The 18,205-nt window shown below is 43.3% G+C and overlaps 2 protein-coding genes across 5 annotated transcripts in view; one reads left to right on the forward strand and one right to left on the reverse strand.

The window, feature by feature from the left end:
* LRRC57 (leucine rich repeat containing 57) overlaps nucleotides 1–9,197 on the reverse strand; it is a 31,905-nt gene extending 22,708 nt beyond the window's left edge. The window contains exon 1 of one of the 4 annotated variants that reach the window (XM_077264317.1): nucleotides 9,045–9,197. The gene's annotated coding sequence lies outside the window, so the exon portion shown is untranslated. Of the gene's footprint in view, nucleotides 1–289; nucleotides 440–2,116; nucleotides 2,241–9,044 lie in introns of those variants that run through there. The other 3 variants (XM_077264326.1, XM_077264299.1, XM_077264308.1) reach the window with 3 other exon arrangements.
* HAUS2 (HAUS augmin like complex subunit 2) lies at nucleotides 505–14,967 on the forward strand. Its single transcript, XM_077264340.1, has 6 exons — nucleotides 505–642; nucleotides 4,518–4,610; nucleotides 5,050–5,119; nucleotides 8,669–8,801; nucleotides 13,524–13,632; nucleotides 14,449–14,967. The coding sequence occupies exons 1-6, from the start codon at nucleotides 556–558 to the stop codon at nucleotides 14,620–14,622; spliced, it is 666 nt and encodes a 221-aa protein (XP_077120455.1). The 5' UTR covers nucleotides 505–555; the 3' UTR covers nucleotides 14,623–14,967.
* Nucleotides 14,968–18,205: the final 3,238 nt, after the last annotated feature.

Here is an 18,205-nt window from a genome sequence, read left to right on the forward strand (position 1 = left end):
GGAAAATGGACCCAAAACACTGATGAAGACCGTGCACGGAGCAATGAGACATATACTGACTGACAGCCAGCAGCAGAAAGGTCAGTCCGCTGACAGCAAGCAGAGGTGGTGGTGACCATGGTGAGGAGCGGATACTACGTGCATGCCGAGTGTGCACGGTCACTACAGGACAGCTGCCTCACATGGAACTACAACTCCCAGCAACTCACACCCCAGGACGGCAACAAGCTGCAGGAGTCAGGTCTCCTCACCAGAAAGTTACACATACAAGTGCAGCACTATACACTACCGGAAGAAAGCTCTCACCCTGCACCGCGGTTACCGTCTCCCGCTCCAGTCCACAATCCCGTACACGGCTCTTCCGGAAACCGCGGCTCCGCCTTAGCAATCAGCGCGGTGTGCCACACACAAGATGGCGTCCGGCGTATGTGCCAGCCGCAATATGGCAGCTCTACGGGTCACCGAGTGGGTCAGACCACAGCGCGGATTCTGATTGGTTGGCCTCATGTTTAGCGCTTTCTTTTGCTTTGGAGTTTGTCGTTAGTTCGTATTGCAATGGCGAGTAATCCCTGGGCTCCGGTGCAGCCGTCGGCAGCGGCGTTACTGATAGAGCGGTGTCTGCGGGCCGGAGTCCTGTCCCAGGTACGGAACAGCAGGAGTCCAGGACACATACGAGGCTGAAGGTGGTTTCTTATTCGGCAGTTTTTTCTGTTCTGTGTTTTTTTTATAGGTTTAACACCAAAAAATAATCATCACAATAATAACATGCACTGCATGAGGTGCCCTGATGTGAATACACTTAAAAAACAGCTACAAAAGTGATAAAACTGGCACACAAGTGGGCACCGAAGTGTGTTAATGAAAGGGTTAAATGCCTTTGGGCCACTGATCTCACACCACCTGTGATAATGAGCTGCCCACTTTGATGCCAGTTCTGATGCCCAGAGCCCATATGGGCCGGGCTGGAGATACCTGGTTTGATGATATGGGGCTCCCTGCTCTATATGTGTGCAGTGTTAAATCAGTGGCCCAAAGGCATTTAACCCTTTCATTAACGCCCTTCGGTGCCCACTTTTGTGCCAGTTGTATCGTTTTTGTAGCCGTTTTTAAATGTATTCCCATCAGGGCTCCTCGCTGCAGTGTATGTGATTATTGTGATGATTAGTTTTTGTTGTTAAACCTTTAAAAAACTGAAAAGAAAAAATTGACGAATAAGAAACTGACCAATAAGAAACCACCTTCAGCCTGGTAGGATGCACTATGTGTACAATGCGATTGTGGTCACGTGACCCAATAAGTGTCCTGCCGGGAATGGAAGGTCCATTGGACTCCAGCGAGATTCAAATTCCATAATGTTCCAGTGTTTTCTTACTAACGGCCATTTTGCTTGAATTTCCCGGCTCTGCTCAGTCTCCACTGCCTTGTATGGATCCAGATGGCCTGACATTGTCAGATGCTTTCACCTCTGAGAACTTTTTTTTTTTTTTTGCTTTTATTTAATTATCTCAACTCTTGTGTATTTATTTATTTACTTTGAAAAATCCACCATACAGTTCCAGAGATACAGGGCTTTTTATTTGGTACAATTGTTTTTAAGGGAGCGTGGCTACAAGATTATATGTGGGGGCTCTTTAGGCTGTTCTGCGTTATTACTCGGTGAGTCACACCCTCTACATAAAGACCACAAAAATGAACGCTACATATATAGCCCTTATATCTTTAGGGCTGTATGGCGGATTTAAAATAAATAAATGTCATACTTCGGGAGTGAGGATCGCATAAGGGCACACCCTACGTACTTTTGACCTTGTGAGGTTTAAATACATGTATTTTGGGCTAAAAAATCATTTCACAATTCAGTTTCAATTTAAAACTCTACCTAGAAAATGACAGATTTAAAAAAGTTAGAAATTCTCCAATTGGACTGTCGCCATGAGCTCACTGATGGGTTCTCAGTTAACTCATTTTGCTGCTAGCAAAAGGCAGTGCAACAAAACGTATACAGAAAACAGTGGAAAAATTTGAATGAGACCCAATTATGAAAATGATTTTTAGCCTTTCATTTGGGAAGAAAAAAATTGCCCCCAAAGGTGGAAAACCCCTTTACGTGACTCACTGATTGCTTGGTATCTGACGGCAGGCACCCACCAATCATGAGATCATGGCTGTGCAACTCGGGAAAACTGTTCTTCTATCCTCAGCCTGGCCAGCATGTCTGTATACAGTTTATGCAGCTGTGTAGGAAAAGTAGATCATTGTAAAAATGCAGAATATGTGTTAGTTTTTGATAAACTTACAACAGGGTCGTTTGGTGGACAGACATTACCGGTCTCCGCTGTCCGACATAAGCCCCATAATGTATAACTCGGGCTGTAACTGAAAACTATGTGCTAAGATTGGTTGATATTTTTCTCTATTCTCCCAGCAGGGTATGTATGTGGCCTTCAGCACCGTACAGCGTGCCGCTTTACCTGTCAGTCCCATAGACACTGAATGGAGCCCTAGTGCACATTCATAACCAATACGGTATTCAGTTGACTCTAGAACAGTTGCACAAGAGCCCCATCAAGTGATCAATCAATCAAGGGATCCCAGCTACCATGTTTTTTTCTTGTGGGCCAACCTCTTTAAATAATATATTATATATTCCTTGGACCAGGGCTTTGGAGTCGGTAAGCCAAACCTCCGACTTTTCAATTGTACATAAAGTACAGCACAGATTCATCTCATCTACAACTCCACCGCACTGGTCACTACTGAGCATGTATATAAAGTGCAGCACAGATTAATCTCATCTACAACTCCACAGCACTGGTCACTACTGAGCATGTACATAAAGTACAGCACAGATTCATCTCATCTACGACTCCACAGCACTGGTCACTACTGAGCATGTACATAAAGTGCAGCACAGATTCATCTCATCTATGACTCCACAGCACTGGTCACTACTGAGCGTGTACATAAAGTACAGCACAGATTCATCTCATCTATGACTCCACAGCACTGGTCACTACTGAGCGTGTACATAAAGTACAGCACAGATTCATCTCATCTACAACTCCACCGCACTGGTCACTACTGAGCATGTATATAAAGTGCAGCACAGATTAATCTCATCTACAACTCCACAGCACTGGTCACTACTGAGCATGTACATAAAGTACAGCACAGATTCATCTCATCTATGACTCCACAGCACTGGTCACTACTGAGCGTGTACATAAAGTACAGCACAGATTCATCTCATCTACGACTCCACAGCACTGGTCACTACTGAGCATGTACATAAAGTGCAGCACAGATTCATCTCATCTATGACTCCACAGCACTGGTCACTACTGAGCATGTATATAAAGTGCAGCACAGATTCATCTCATCTACAACTCCACAGCACTGGTCACTACTGAGCATGTACATAAAGTACAGCACAGATTCATCTCAATTCCAACCCCACAACACTGGTCACTACTGCACATGTACACAAAGTGCAGCACAGATTCATCTCATATGTGACTCCACAGCACTGGTCACTACTGAGCATGTGCATAAAGTGCAGCACAGATTCATCTCATCTATGACTCCACAGCACTGGTCACTACTGAGCATGTGCATAAAGTACAGCACAGATTCATCTCAACTCCGACCCCACAGCACTGGTCACTACTAAACATGTACATAAAGTACAGCACAGATTCATCTCCTCTACAACTTACTGAGCATGTACATGAAGTGCACCACAGATTAATCTCATCTACGACTCCACAGCACTGGTCACTACTGAGCATGTACATAAAGTGCAGCACAGATTCATCTCATCTACAGTACAGACCAAAAGTTTGGACACACCTTCTCATTTAAAGATTTTTCTGTATTTTCATGACTATGAAAATTGTACATTCACACTGAAGGCATCAAAACTATGAATTAACACATGTGGAATTATATACTTAACAAAAAAGTGTGAAACAACTGAAAATTTGTCTGTTATTTCACAGTTTTGATGCCTTCAGTGTGAATGTACAATTTTCATAGTCATGAAAATACAGAAAAATCTTTAAATGAGAAGGTGTGTCCAAACATTTGGTCTGTACTGTACATCTCCACAGCACTGGTCACTACTAAGCATGTACATAAAGTGCAGCACAGATTCATCTCAACTAAAAGCCAAGATCTTTGGATCAGAAACAGAACAGATATTTACAGGACATTTCATAACTTTCCCAAATTCTTATGAAAACATTTACAGCACATCCTGCATTGTACTACTGAACCCAATTTATTATTTATTTTAGGAGTTGGTCCATTTTATACCAAGTCCACCAAAATGGACATTGACTCCGACTCCACAACCCCGCTTCGGACCGTAAATTCTTGTTGTAGAGAATTGTACACAGTGTGCTTTTGAGTTCATCAGAACTAAAGGGGTTGTTGGGGGATTTTAATATTGATAGTCAATGTTTGGCCATCAATATCAAATTAGCAGAGTCAACAATCTTCTTCTTTATTTTACCTAGGATGCCTTGGACCAGACCCGGAAAGAGATCCAGTGTTTTAGTCGTGTAGAAGAGCTGGAGAAGATCTCTGCTCTCAAATCTGAAATTGACAAGGCAAGTCTCTGCCTCTTTCCATCTTTCAGGGTTACCCACAGGTATCAGCTAATTGCTGGAGACTCTGTAACCACGTTATGTTGGGTATACACAAGCCAACTGCGACAATTAAGCGACCACCAATTGGCTACATGCATGCTAATGAGTTATTTAATGGCCAACCCCACTTCCATGTGCATGGAACTATTACAAATATCCTCGTCCTGTGCCCACATACTGTGATTTTTCTCGGCAGCACATGTCCTATGTACATGCACATGTCCTATGATTCGTCCTATCATCCAACGAATGAGCATTTTATCTGTCCAGACTGCAAAATCGTCAGAAGCGATCATCCTGCGATCGCTCATTCCCCAATTATTGGCCTGTCTATGGGCAGCGAGTGATCTCTGACAAGTCGTGATTCCCCTGTTTCGCTATATTTATTTTTGCCTTACAGAAGAGCTTGGAGTTAGAAATGCTGAGTCTTGAGAAGGAGACGGCAGATATCACGCACTCGTTTTTCCTCAGTAAGTTTTTTTTTTTTTTCCCTGGTTATAGTGTTTAATTCTTATTTCTCATTTTAGTATTTAAAAAAAAAAAAAAAAGGCTTTACAAAGGAAGAGGGCAGGTACCGCACTGCACAATCTTTGCTGCATGATTAATAGGAAACCGCAATTTACAGTGACTGTTGTGATCCTGGACTCTCTGCTTAAGGGGATTTTCTGGTCAAAGGATATTGTTGAGCTGTCCATAGGCTAGGTTACCAGTCAGATCAGTGGGGATCTAAGGATAGGAGCTGATGTGCAGTTCTTGGCAGCAGCTGCGACACATCTGACCGCTGGTGCTAGTTAATAGCAGCCTGGTGCGGGACACCACCACCCCCCACACACACACTGGTCTGATATTGATTACCTATTTTACGGACAGGTCATGAGTGACCTATGGCCAGAAAACCCCTTTAATTTTCAATGCACTCACAAACTAACCCCTTCACGACCGATGACGTATATATACCTCATGTCCCTGTTATCCACGCAGGCTCCACCCCTGAACCCGCATGTTTTCCAGCACATAGCAGCTGATTTCATCAGCAGACATATGACCTGAACAGCCCCAGGTGGAATCGCGATCCATCTGCGGCTGTTAACATGTTAAATGCCGCTATTAATCTCAGACAGTGTAATTTAACATGGCCACGCCGGAAGCGCATTACTAACCATGCCCATTTGCTCACCTGTCACAAGATTGCGGAACGTCCATGGGGTGGTATGACAAACTTGGATCTGCAGTAGACCCCTGTGGTTGTCATAACTGAATTGCCATGAGTGCCGCGCCGTGGCCGGCGGTCACAGCAGATGATAAATTCTGCTGCACATAGCAGGGCTGAAGCACTATGTGTAGCACAGGCGATTGGAATGTCACAGCTTCAAGGAGACTATTGAAGCAAGTCAAAAGTAGAAAAAAAAGATTTAAAAAAATTTTAAAAAGTTCAATTCATCCCCTTTTTGAATGACTCTGATCGGTAAATGGCGTAACGAGCAAAAAAATCATAACGCCAGAATTAAATTATTTTGATCGCCGCAACATTGCAATAACAGGCAATCAAAACATTGTATCTGCACCAAAATGGTATCACAAAAAACATCAACTCAGTGTGCAAAAAATAAGCCCCTGCCCAGCCCCCGATAGTGAAAAATGGAGACGGTTTAGGTCTCTAAAAATTTCTATGGAATTATTTTTCACCACTTAAGTAAAAAATAACCTAGACATGTTTGGTGTCTGTGAACTTGCAATGACCTGTAGATTCATAATGGCAGGTCAGTTAGCATTTAGTGAACATGGTAAAAAAAAAAAAATTGTGGAATTGTACTTTTTATTTTTTTTGCAATTTCACCGCACTTTTTTTTCCCCCGATTTTCTAATACACAATATGGTAAAACCAATGACGTTGTTCAAAAGTACAACTTGTCCCGCAAAAATACAATCCCACAAATGTCCGTATTGCCCAAAAAATAAGAGTTATAGCTGAGAAGAAAGGGAGCAAAAAAACATAAATGGAAAATCCCAAGGTTGTGAAGGGGTTAAATTTGTTTATATAGCAGATTACTGATTATTAAATTAAGAAGCTTTTAAATAAATCAGTAGTGCAAGCAAATAAGATATATTGCAAAGTTTATTATAGCAGAGAATTCTACTTCTTTGTCCACTTATGATCCACTTCTTCCTTTCCCCGCTGAACTAATTATCCTCATTGAAAAGTGACTCATATCTATCTGGGTCAAATCTGTGTGGACTGCTAACAGGGTGATGGTCTACGGGAGGCAGAATAAGGAGAATTAAAGGGCCACTGTCACCCCCCCCAGCCGTTATAAACTAACAGAGCCACCTTGTGCAGCAGTAATGCTGCAGTCTAACAAGGTGGCTCTTTTAGTTTTTGATTAAGTTATTACCTAAATAAAGCATTTTAAAATTTGGCCACACATACCACATATTGTATCTGGAGGCGGACCCAAGCGTCCTGTATGAATCTTCCAACGGCCGTCACTCTTCTCTTCAGGGGCGATGGTTGCCGCCCCCTGAGCGCTGTTATCTTCTGAAATCCGGCGCCTGCGCTGTGCGTGCCTGCGCAGTGTTCATTGTCAGTGCGGCCGCCCTATTACTGCTGAATCCCCCGCCCCGCACTGTTATTCATTATGCACAGTGCGGGGCTGGGGTTCCTGGGAAGGCGGGGGAGCTGGGGAGCGTCAAAACAGCGCAGTGCGCATGCCCAGGAACCCCAGCCCCGCACTGTGCATAATGAATAACACAGTGCGGGGCGGGGATTCAGTAATAGGGCGGCCGCACTGACAATGAACACTGCGCAGGCCCCAGGCAGGCACGCACAGCGCAGGCGCCGGATTTCAGAAGATAACAGCGCTCAGGGGGCGGCAACCATCGCCCCTGAAGAGAAGAGTGACGGCCGTTGGAAGATTCATACAGGACGCTTGGGTCCGCCTCCAGATACAATATGTGGTATGTGTGGCCAAATTTTAAAACGCTTTATTTAGGTAATAACTTAATCAAAAACTAAAAGAGCCACCTTGTTAGACTGCAGCATTACTGCTGCACAAGGTGGCTCTTTTAGTTTATAACGGCTGGGGGGGGTGACAGTGGCCCTTTAAACACTGAGACACAAGACACACAGGCAGATCATGCTGCAGCTTCTAGCAAAATAATTTCATTTCAGTGCTGGATTCACAGTCACACAGCTCAGTACTGCTGTAAAATGTCTTCCATGCTGCTGCTTCTGTCTGTGCGCTACAGACAAGAAGAAGGAATCCATTCCCATGTAATGATTATAGGGGACTTCGTAGCAACTAATCTCCATCCACTAGCTCAGAGACAACTCATAATTGGAGATAAAGTGCTTAGAGGATAAAACTGTTTAAAAAATGCAGGATACAAGTCATACAACAGCTAGAAAGTGTTATTTCTCATGCTTATGTACACCCACAGTACAGATTAATCTGAAAAATTACATGAAATTACTTTAATAGAGCTCTTAAACTTGATAAGGCTGGTGGAGTCACTTTGAAAACCCTGTATTAGAATGTCTGTATAGTCCTGATATTAAGGTGAGCCTGTTATTAGCCCAACTAAAGAATGACAGAACTCATTAGTCCCAGTGTATTGAGTTTTCCCCTGTCCAGCCTCACTGACAGCTGCAGCTTGTACTGAGCAGTGTGAGATCTTGGTAGCAGGGATGAGGGACACTGAGGAGCTGTCAGTTGGACTAGATGGGTAAAGATTCAGCAGCAGGGAGGAGGGACACTGAGAAATTGTCACCCAGCCTAGGGGGACACAGATTGAGTTAAAACTTTTGAAACTGATAATACAGAAATTGTGACATGGATTTTCTTTTTTTACAGTAAGTACATCAATGTCATCAGGTCAGGCAAGATCATTTTAATAAAAATGTTTACAGTTTGTATTATGAGACCTGGTGAATGATGTCACGGAACTGGAAGTGTGTATATGATGTGTACATTGTCTGCACTTTCCAGCTGTAGATCACTTCATATCTTTGAAAATTTCAGATCAGAAATGTGATGCCCTGCAGACAATAAACAGCCACTTGGAGGCGGTAATGAGGGAGAAAAGCAGCCTGAGGCAGAGGCTGGCGAAACCATTGTGCCAAGAGCATTTACCCATAGAGGCCTCTTACCACCAGTAAGTACCGTACTTTGTACCAAAAGCCCCCAGACTCGGGAGAAATTTGACTGCACCTACCTCTACTGGTGGGATTGGACCCCCCCCCCCCCCCCCCCCCATCTGACTCTCCTCCAATAGATGATCTTGTGACCGATGTCTGAGATTCCTTTGAATAGAGGAAGCCCCTGTACCTCTTCCCCTCTGAGTATATGAATCCTAGACTTGGTGGCTGGTTCTCAGCAGATTCCCTATTGTAATTACCTATAAACGGCAGGAGGTTCCTACTTCAGTGGAGGTTGAAGTGTCAGCTCCTTCTCACTTCACCAGTTATAATTAATCCCATATGTTCAATGTGGGGGTGATATATCCCCTCTGCGTAGATGTCTCCATGGATTGTACAGTTTTTCTCTCTGACAATCAGTGTTTATGGTGGAGTCAATAGAGAGCGCTGACAGCTATCTAAGGTGTAAGGTGTATGGACAGCCTAAAATATTTACTCAGTACAACTGCCTGTCACCAGGGCTGTCCCCATGTGCTCCTACATGTGAGAAGTCTTATGACTTGCGTTAAGGTTGTAACATGGGTCACAGGATCTGCCTGCAGTTAGACTGTGCTACCAAAGTCAGCATTGTTTGTTTTGTTTTTTTTACTTAAGTGCTTGTATTTGTGGCTAAAAATCATTGGTTTAAATTAAAAATGTTGCCACATTTTCCGTCTGTAAACCCTGTGTTGCACAGTCTGTTACTGGCTGCGGAATGAGTTAACTAAGAATCTGTCAGTGAGCTTGCTGTGATGGTCTGACGGGAAGTCTGTAACTCATAGGCCTTCTTGTGAGCTGAAACCGCTTCCAAGCGGAGTATGGAAAGAAAGACTGTAAAAGCCAAACAGTGAAAATATTTAATTACACCTAGTAGTGAAATAGATATATATTTTTGCCCTAAGTACATGGATTTCATAAAAACAAAAAAATTGTCGTTTGAGTTGGACAACCCCTTTCAACATCTCCGTCTGTCTTCCTCCTGTGGTCCAGAATGGCAAAATAAAAACTGTCAGTAATGCAAGGTTTTCATCAAAGGTTTTGTCCCTCGGACAATTTTGAGTGTTCCTGATAGATTTTTTTCATGCTGATTTCAGAAATAACTTCAGACTTTTCCTATCACGTAAGGTTTTTGAGAAATCATACGAAACATTATAATATTCTGTTAGAATTCTAAAAACTCACATATGAACTTTTTCTGAAACAGTATATTCCGAATTTTCCATTGAAATAACATAAATCGCTGATCTACACACATGCAAGCACTTATTATGCGAATTCCGCGCAGGCGCATTGAATCATTCGGCTGACCGCGTGCGGTGTAACCTGTGGTCGGCGCTCATAGCAAGCCTGTAATTCTGCTGCATAGAGGCGATCTGAGCATCACCTCTATGTAGCAGAGGCGATCACGCTAAGGCAGCTTCTAGCCTCTTATGGAGGCTATTGAAGCATGCCAAAAGTTAAAAAAAAGTGTTTAAATATATATATATATATATATATATATATATATATATATATATATATATATATATATATATATATATATATATATATATATATATATATATATATAAAAAAAACAAAGATAAAAGTTCAAATCGCCCCCCTTTTGCCCCAATCAAAATAAAACAATAAAAATAAAATCAAGCACACATATTTGGTATCGCCGTGTTCAGAATCACCCGATCTATTAATTAAAAAAATTAACCAAATTGCTAAACGGCGTAGCAATAAAAAAAATCAAGCCGCCAGAATTACGTTTTTTTTGGTCGCCGCGACATTGTGTTAAAATGCAATAACGAGCGATCAAAAGTACGTATCTGCACCAAAATGGTAACATTAAAAACGTCAGCTCGGCCCGCAAGAAATAAGCCCTCAACCGACCCCAGATCATGAAAAATGGAGACGCTACCGGTATCGTGAAAATGGCGCAATTGTTTTTTTTTTTTAGCAAACTTTGGAATTTTTTTTCACCACTTAGATAAAAAAGAACCTAGACATGTTTGGTGTCTATGAACTCGTAGTGACCTGGAGAATCATAATGGCAGGTCAGGTTTAGCATTTAGTGAACCTAGCAAAAAGCCAAACAATAAACAAGTGTGGGATTGCACTTTTTTTGCAGTTTCACCGCACTTGGAATTTTTTTCTCTTTTCGAGTACAGGACATGGTAAAACCTATGATGTCGTTCAAAAGTACAACTTGCCCTGCAAAAAATAAGCCCTCACATGGCCATAATGACAGAAAAATAAAAAAGTTATGGCTCTGGAAAGAAGGGGACCGAAAAATCGAAAAAAGCTCCAATCATGAAGGGGTTAAAAACCTTACGTGATACAGACTTTTGGAGCACATATTCATGTTCAGCATATCAAAATCTACAGTGCCTACAAGTAGTATTCAACCCCCTGCAGATTTAGCAGGTTTACACATTTGGAATTAACTTGGCATTGTGACATTTGGACTGTAGATCAGCCTGGAAGTGTGAAATGCACTGCAGCAAAAAAGAATGTTATTTCTTTGTTGTTTTTTTTTTTTCAAATTGGGAAAAGTTTTTTCAGAGGGTCATTTATTATTCAACCCCTCAACCCACCAGAATTCTGTTTGGTTCCCCTAAAGTATTAAGAAGTAGTTCAGGCACAAAGAACAATGAGCTTCACATGTTTGGATTAATTATCTCTTTTTCCAGCCTTTTCAGACTATTTAAGACCCTCCCCAAACTTGTGAACAGCACTCAAACATGGTCAACATGGGAAAGACAAAGGAGCATTCCAAGGCCATCAGAGACAAGATCGTGGAGGGTCACAAGGCTGGCAAGGGGTACAAAACCCTTTCCAAGGAGTTGGGCCTACCTGTCTCCACTGTTGGGAGCATCATCCGGAAGTGGAAGGCTTATGGAACTACTGTTAGCCTTCCACGGCCTGGACAGCCTTTGAAAGTTTCCTCCCGTGCCGAGGCCAGGCTTGTCCGAAGAGTCAGGGCTAACCCAAGGACAACAAGGAAGGAGCTCCGGGAAGATCTCATGGCAGTGGGGACATTGGTTTCAGTCAATACCATAAGTAACGTACTCCACCGCAATGGTCTCCGTTCCAGACGAGCCCGTAAGGTACCTTTACTTTCAAAGCATCATGTCATGGCTCGTCTACAGTTTGCTCATGATCACTTGGAGGACTCAGACTGACTGGTTCAAGGTTCTCTGGTCTGATGAGACCAAGATCGAGATCTTTGGTGCCAACCACACACGTGACGTTTGGAGACTGGATGGCACTGCATACGACCCCAAGAATACCATCCCTACAGTCAAGCATGGTGGTGGCAGCATCATGCTGTGGGGCTGTTTCTCAGCCAAGGGGCCTGGCCATCTGGTCCGCATCCATGGGAAGATGGATAGCACGGCCTACCTGGAGATTTTGGCCAAGAACCTCCGCTCCTCCATCAAGGATCTTAAGATGGGTTGTCATTTCATCTTCCAACAAGACAACGACCCAAAGCACACAGCCAAGAAAACCAAGGCCTGGTTCAAGAGGCAAAAAATCAAGGTGTTGCAGTGGCCTAGTCAGTCTCCTGACCTTAACCCAATTGAAAACTTGTGGAAGGAGCTCAAGATTAAAGTCCACATGAGACACCCAAAGAACCTAGATAACTTGGAGAAGATCTGCATGGAGGAGTGGGCCAAGATAACTCCAGAGACCTGTGCCGGCCTGATCAGGTCTTACAAAAGACGATTATTAGCTGTAATTGCAAACAAAGGTTATTCCACAAAATATTAAACCTAGGGGTTGAATAATAATTGACCCACACTTTTATGTTTAAAATTTATAAAAATTTAACTGAGCAACAAAACTTTTTGGTTTGTAAGATTTATGCATCTGTTAATAAATCCTGCTCTTGTTTGAAGTTTGAAGGCTCTAACTTATTTGCATCTTATTAAACCTGCTAAATCTGCAGGGGGTTGAATACTACTTTTAGGCACTGTATAAGATACAATAAAATTTTCTCAGGGGACAAGAACTTCCCTGAAATTTGTTGCGCAGGGTATTGTATGAGTATGTATTGATTAAGCCATACACATTTAGCACATATAGGGCATCTGTCAGCAGGTTTTTATTTTTGTTTTTTTTTTGCTATTTAATGTGAGAAAAGAATAATGTAAAGGCACAAAGCCTGGTTCCATAGATGTGTCACTTATTAGGTTGTGTATTGTAATTTCAATACAATCAGTGTTATATCATCAGGAGATTATTACTGCAGGACTAGGTGTCATGTGTTAGGCAGTCCAGCTAATCTGTGTAACCCCGCCCCCACCACTGATTGGCAGCTTACTGACAGTGTACACTGGAAGCTGCCAATCAGGGATGTGGTTATACACAGCTCCGCATTCTAACCGCTGCTACATCTGCAGCAGAGAAAGCAGGGATTGTATTAAAACTGCACAAAGCAGCCCAGTAAGTGACACATCCCTGGAATCAGTGTCTCAGACCCTACATCATGCTGCTCTCAGATTACATAACAAAAACCCATTGACAGATTCTCTTTAAAGTGCTAACCTATGCATCTACATGTTATTGTAAAGTCGCACTTATAAAATGGGCAAAAGCGGCAGAATTTCTGCAGAACGTCCTAAAATCCTTCAAGACACTTATGAGACCACTTTATGGACATCTATGTACAGGTTCAGTTTTCATATCCCTTCTTTCCTTCCGCACAGATTTGTCTCTGAACTGTTACCACTCGCTGTTAAATTCATTGAAAAGCTGGAAGTCTACATCCAAACCATCCGCACCATTCCCCAGATACCAGAATGTGTCAAAAATATGGTGAGAACAGGTTCATGTTATCTGCGGATATATAATATTTATTACAGCGATTCCCTACCTTGGACGTTTGTCACTACCTTAATGACTGATGGGCGCCCCCCAACCGGCTAGAGCTGGGGTCCAAGTGCAGTGCCTGGTTATTTCCATCACCACCATCGACTTGATTGACCGCTGCTGCATTCAGGACACCGTTCTAATGATCAGTGGGATCGCCAACTATCAGACATTTCTCACCTTCTTTTTATAAATGTTGTGAAAAAATGTTTCTGCTTTTTTTTTAATGAAATTACATTCTGCTGAGAAAATCCGCATTGGAAACGTACCAGAAATACTGCAGAAATCCAAAGCATGTCATTGCCGCTGCATCATTAGTATTGTCTCCTCTGCCAGCAGGGTTTTTCTATGTAATCGGAGAGCAGCATGATGTAGGGGCAGAGACCCCGATTCCAGCGATGTGTCACTTACTGGGCTGTGTTTTGCTGTTTCAATACAATCAGTGTTTTATAAGCAGCAGATTATCCCTACATGACTAGGTGTCTCATGCCTCCTGATCCAACCCCGCCCCCATCACTAATTGGATACAGAAAGCTGCCAATCAGTGGTGTGGGCGGGGTTTTACACAGCTCAGCATTCGAGCTCTGCTAGATCAGAGAAAACAGGGATTGTATCACAACTGCTCTCACCCAATAAGCTAAGTAACACATCTCCGGAATCAGGCTCTCTTCCCCTGCATCATAATGCTGTCAGATTACGGAGGGAAATCCCGCTGATGGATTCCATTTAACACACTGTTCTTTTAATTTTTTTTTTTTTCAGGATAATGCCTTGATCAGAATGGAGGCTTTCGAGGCCGATCTGGAGGAGGTGACTAAACGGATATTGACGTGGCGGGAGAAACAAATGAAACTGCTGCAGGGGGGCACGGAAGAAAGTTCCAGAAGTATCAAAGAATCTACGTCTTACTTGACTATTGATAACTTACGCCGCTAGTCATCAAGCAGCTCGTCATTGATGTCAGACTGCTCTGGTAAAGAAAACCCTTAATATTGTACCATTTTTACTACTCTATCCTGCACCCTCACCCAGGGGAGGCAGAGATTTTAATTCAATAGTTGCATTTTGTTATACTAGTTTCCCCCTGTATTGGCTTCAGTGAGGTGGGCGGAAATCTGTATTCACATCTATGGTGTCATAGTAAAAACTGCTTTACAGAAATGTCTTCTGGCTCCTCTGAACGACACAGAGTTACGGCCCGATTCTAGGCATGAGGAATGTCACGGCCGAAAATTGATTTATCACTTTGTTAAAATAAATGACCGTTTTTCATATTTTGGATATATTTTTGAAATTTTGCTTATAAGTTGATGTCTTAGAACCAGAAAACTTAGTAACTTCTTATCATATTCTCAACTATAAATAAATTAATAAATTCTGTATTTTATCATCTGGAACTCCACATTATAGAACATATAATATAATAAGCGTACTGATATGCACCAGCGATACTGATGAATAATGACACTGCAGCAGGGTGAGAAAATACAAAGGAGGGGGAAAAAAAAAGTATGAAATGATGTATCCCTCCTGCGTAGTTGTCTAATATGGCCGAAAACTGGCATACATCACCGAATGACACCGTAAACTACTAACGGTAGCGTCTCTCTAAAGTCTGCAAGTTCGGTCTGACCGCATAAATCTTAGTAAAGCTGGATTTGCTAAGGAGTCTGTATACATCTGTCTGCAGTGAGCTCCCCCTAGTGTTGGCTGCAGGCAGAATGTTATCATTTGTCTTTGCTCTGATGGTATAAATAATTGTTCAGTTAATCTGATTAATCTCATTATTCCTGATTTATCAACTCCATTCTGCTTCGGCTTAACTATTTGACCTGCACTCTGACTACCCAAGTCATAGGCATCTTCAGTGTGCTTTATACGCACTCTCCTGACAGCCGTGATGTAAGTCTTCTAAGGGACCACTGTATGATTGGAGAAGATATGCTAATGTTATGGAAATTTGGTTTGGATAAATCTATCCCTGTGTGTGCAGCGGCCGTTCCCAAATTAGGCTGCTGTCACACTAGCAGTATTTGGTCAGTATTTTACATCAGTATTTGTAAGCCAAAACCAGGAGTGGAACAATTAGAGGAAAAGTATAATAGAAACACATGCACAACTTCTGTATTTATCACCCACTCCTGGTTTTGGCTTACAAATACTGATGTAAAATACTGACCAAATACTGCTAGTGTCACGGCAGCCTTAGACTGAGTATTTGAGAACTCAAGAATGACACTGTACACCGAGGTGACGAGAATAACATTCCATCAATACTGATGGTTTATTGTACATACGTGGTTTTATAATTGCCTATAGAAAGGGGTGGTTAGTTAATTACCATATGGTCAAGCTCCTCTGTTAAGGCCCCGTCTCACATAGCGATTTACCAACGATCACGACCAGCGATATGACCTGGCCGTGATCGTTGGTAAGTCGCTGTGTGGTCGCTGGGGAGCTGTCACACGGACCGCTCTCTCCAGCGATCAACGATCAGGGGAACGACTTCGGCATCGTTGAAACTGTCTTCAACGATGCCGAAGTCCCCCTGCAGCACCCGGTAACCAGGGTAAACATCGGGTTACTAAGCGCAGGGCCGCGCTTAGTAACCCGATGTTTACCCTGGTTACCAAAAAAAACAAACAGTACATACTCGCCTTTCGGTGTCCAGGTCCCTTGCCGTCTGCTTCCTGCTCTCTGACTGAGCCGCCGTACTGTGAGAGCAGAGCGCAGCGGTGACGTCACTGCTGTGCTCTCACTTCTCACTGTACGGCCGGGAGTCAGTGAGAGCAGGAAGCAGACGGCAAGGGACCTGACGGACATCAGAAGGCGAGTATGTACTGTTTGTTTTTTTTTTACATTTACGCTGGTAACCAGGGTAAACATCGGGTTACTAAGCGCGGCCCTGCGCTTAGTAACCCGATGTTTACCCTGGTTACCAGTGAAGACATCGCTGGATCGGTGTCACACACACCGATTCAGCGATGTCAGCGGGGCCTCAACGACCAAAAAAAGGTCCAGGCCATTCCGACATGACCAGCGATCTCGCAGCAGGGGCCTGATCGCTGGTACGTGTCACACATAGCGAGATCGCTATGGAGGTCGCTGTTGCGTCACAAAACTAGTGACTCAGCAGCGATCTCGCTAGCGATCTCGCTATGTGAGACGGGGGCTTTATTGGTTATCTAAATACATTCCATATATACTTAGATAACCAATAACAGAGGAGCTTGACCATATGGTAATTAACTAACCACCCCTTTCTATATGCAATTATAAAACCGTGTATGTACGATAAACCATCAGTATTTGATGGAATGTTATTCTGTCACTGTGGGTGTACAGTAGGTGCTTATTTAATTCTGAGGCTGTGGATTAGGATCTCCAAAACCTTTAGATATTAAATGAACCAAGAAACTGACGTTTAAAGGTCTGGTAACACTGTGATTCAGCCCTGCTTTGCTGACGATTCCTCTGAATCCTGTTTTTTGAGGATTTCTACAGCCATTGAGTATAATTATACAAACTGAGTTCAGAGTTAGAACTTGGTGTATTACCTACCTGTGCCCAGCTAAAAAGATGCCAGCCGCAAGGAGCACAAACTCCCTCCAAAGGTGTGCACTCACTGGCTGTTTAATTTGAATTTGATCGACAGTGTAGGGGCTGAACTCAATGTGAATATCCCCAAAATGAAAAAAATAAACTAATCCAATGTTTTCATTATGAAGCTTGTTCTACAGGTTTACTGATTTTATGGTTGGAGTTGGCTTCAGTTTACAATGGAGGATGTTGCTGTGCAACGTTCCTGCCGTAGCAATAGCAGAGACGTATTATGTGCGCTGTTTACGGTCCAATGAGACACATTAGCTCCGTATATACAGCTTCACTTACATTTATACTGTAGCACCCGCATCTCTGTCTGCAGTCCCTATCTCCCTGCAGGGACACCAGCGTACTCACCGCTGATGCTTCCGTCCTGCTCCTTCCTGGTCTGCTGCTGCCCAGGGTGCGTGCACTCCTAGCAAGTCTCCAGGCACTGTGGTTAGGGCTCGCGCATGCACACTTTCCCTTTCTTAAAGGTGCCGCACGTGTTCCTCTAAAGTGTCCCCAGCCAATGGCTGGAGGCCACTTACTATTTAAAGCGCCTCCTCCAACATAGTGGTGCCTGTGCAATGTTGTAAGTTTGTTCCTAACACCCTTGTCAGTTCTCAGATCACTGTACTTGCTTCTCATCCTGCTGCACTTGCCAATGCATTCCTTCAACGGCAGCCAAGTTTGCTGCACCCGCCAGTGCTTTCCTCAATGGCAGCCGAGTCTGCTGCACCTGCCCATGCTTCCTTCAACGGCAGCCAAGTCTGCTGCACTCGCCAGTGCTTTCTTCAACGGCAGCCGAGTCTGCTTTACCTGCCCATGCTTCCTTCAACGGTAGCAGAGTCAGCTGCACCCACCAGTGCTTTCCTCAACGGCAGCTGAGTCTGCTGCACCCGCCAGTGCTTCCTTCAATGGTAGCCGAGTTGGA

Source organism: Ranitomeya variabilis, chromosome 1, assembly GCF_051348905.1.
Source record: "Ranitomeya variabilis isolate aRanVar5 chromosome 1, aRanVar5.hap1, whole genome shotgun sequence".
Lineage (NCBI taxonomy): Eukaryota > Metazoa > Chordata > Amphibia > Anura > Dendrobatidae > Ranitomeya > Ranitomeya variabilis.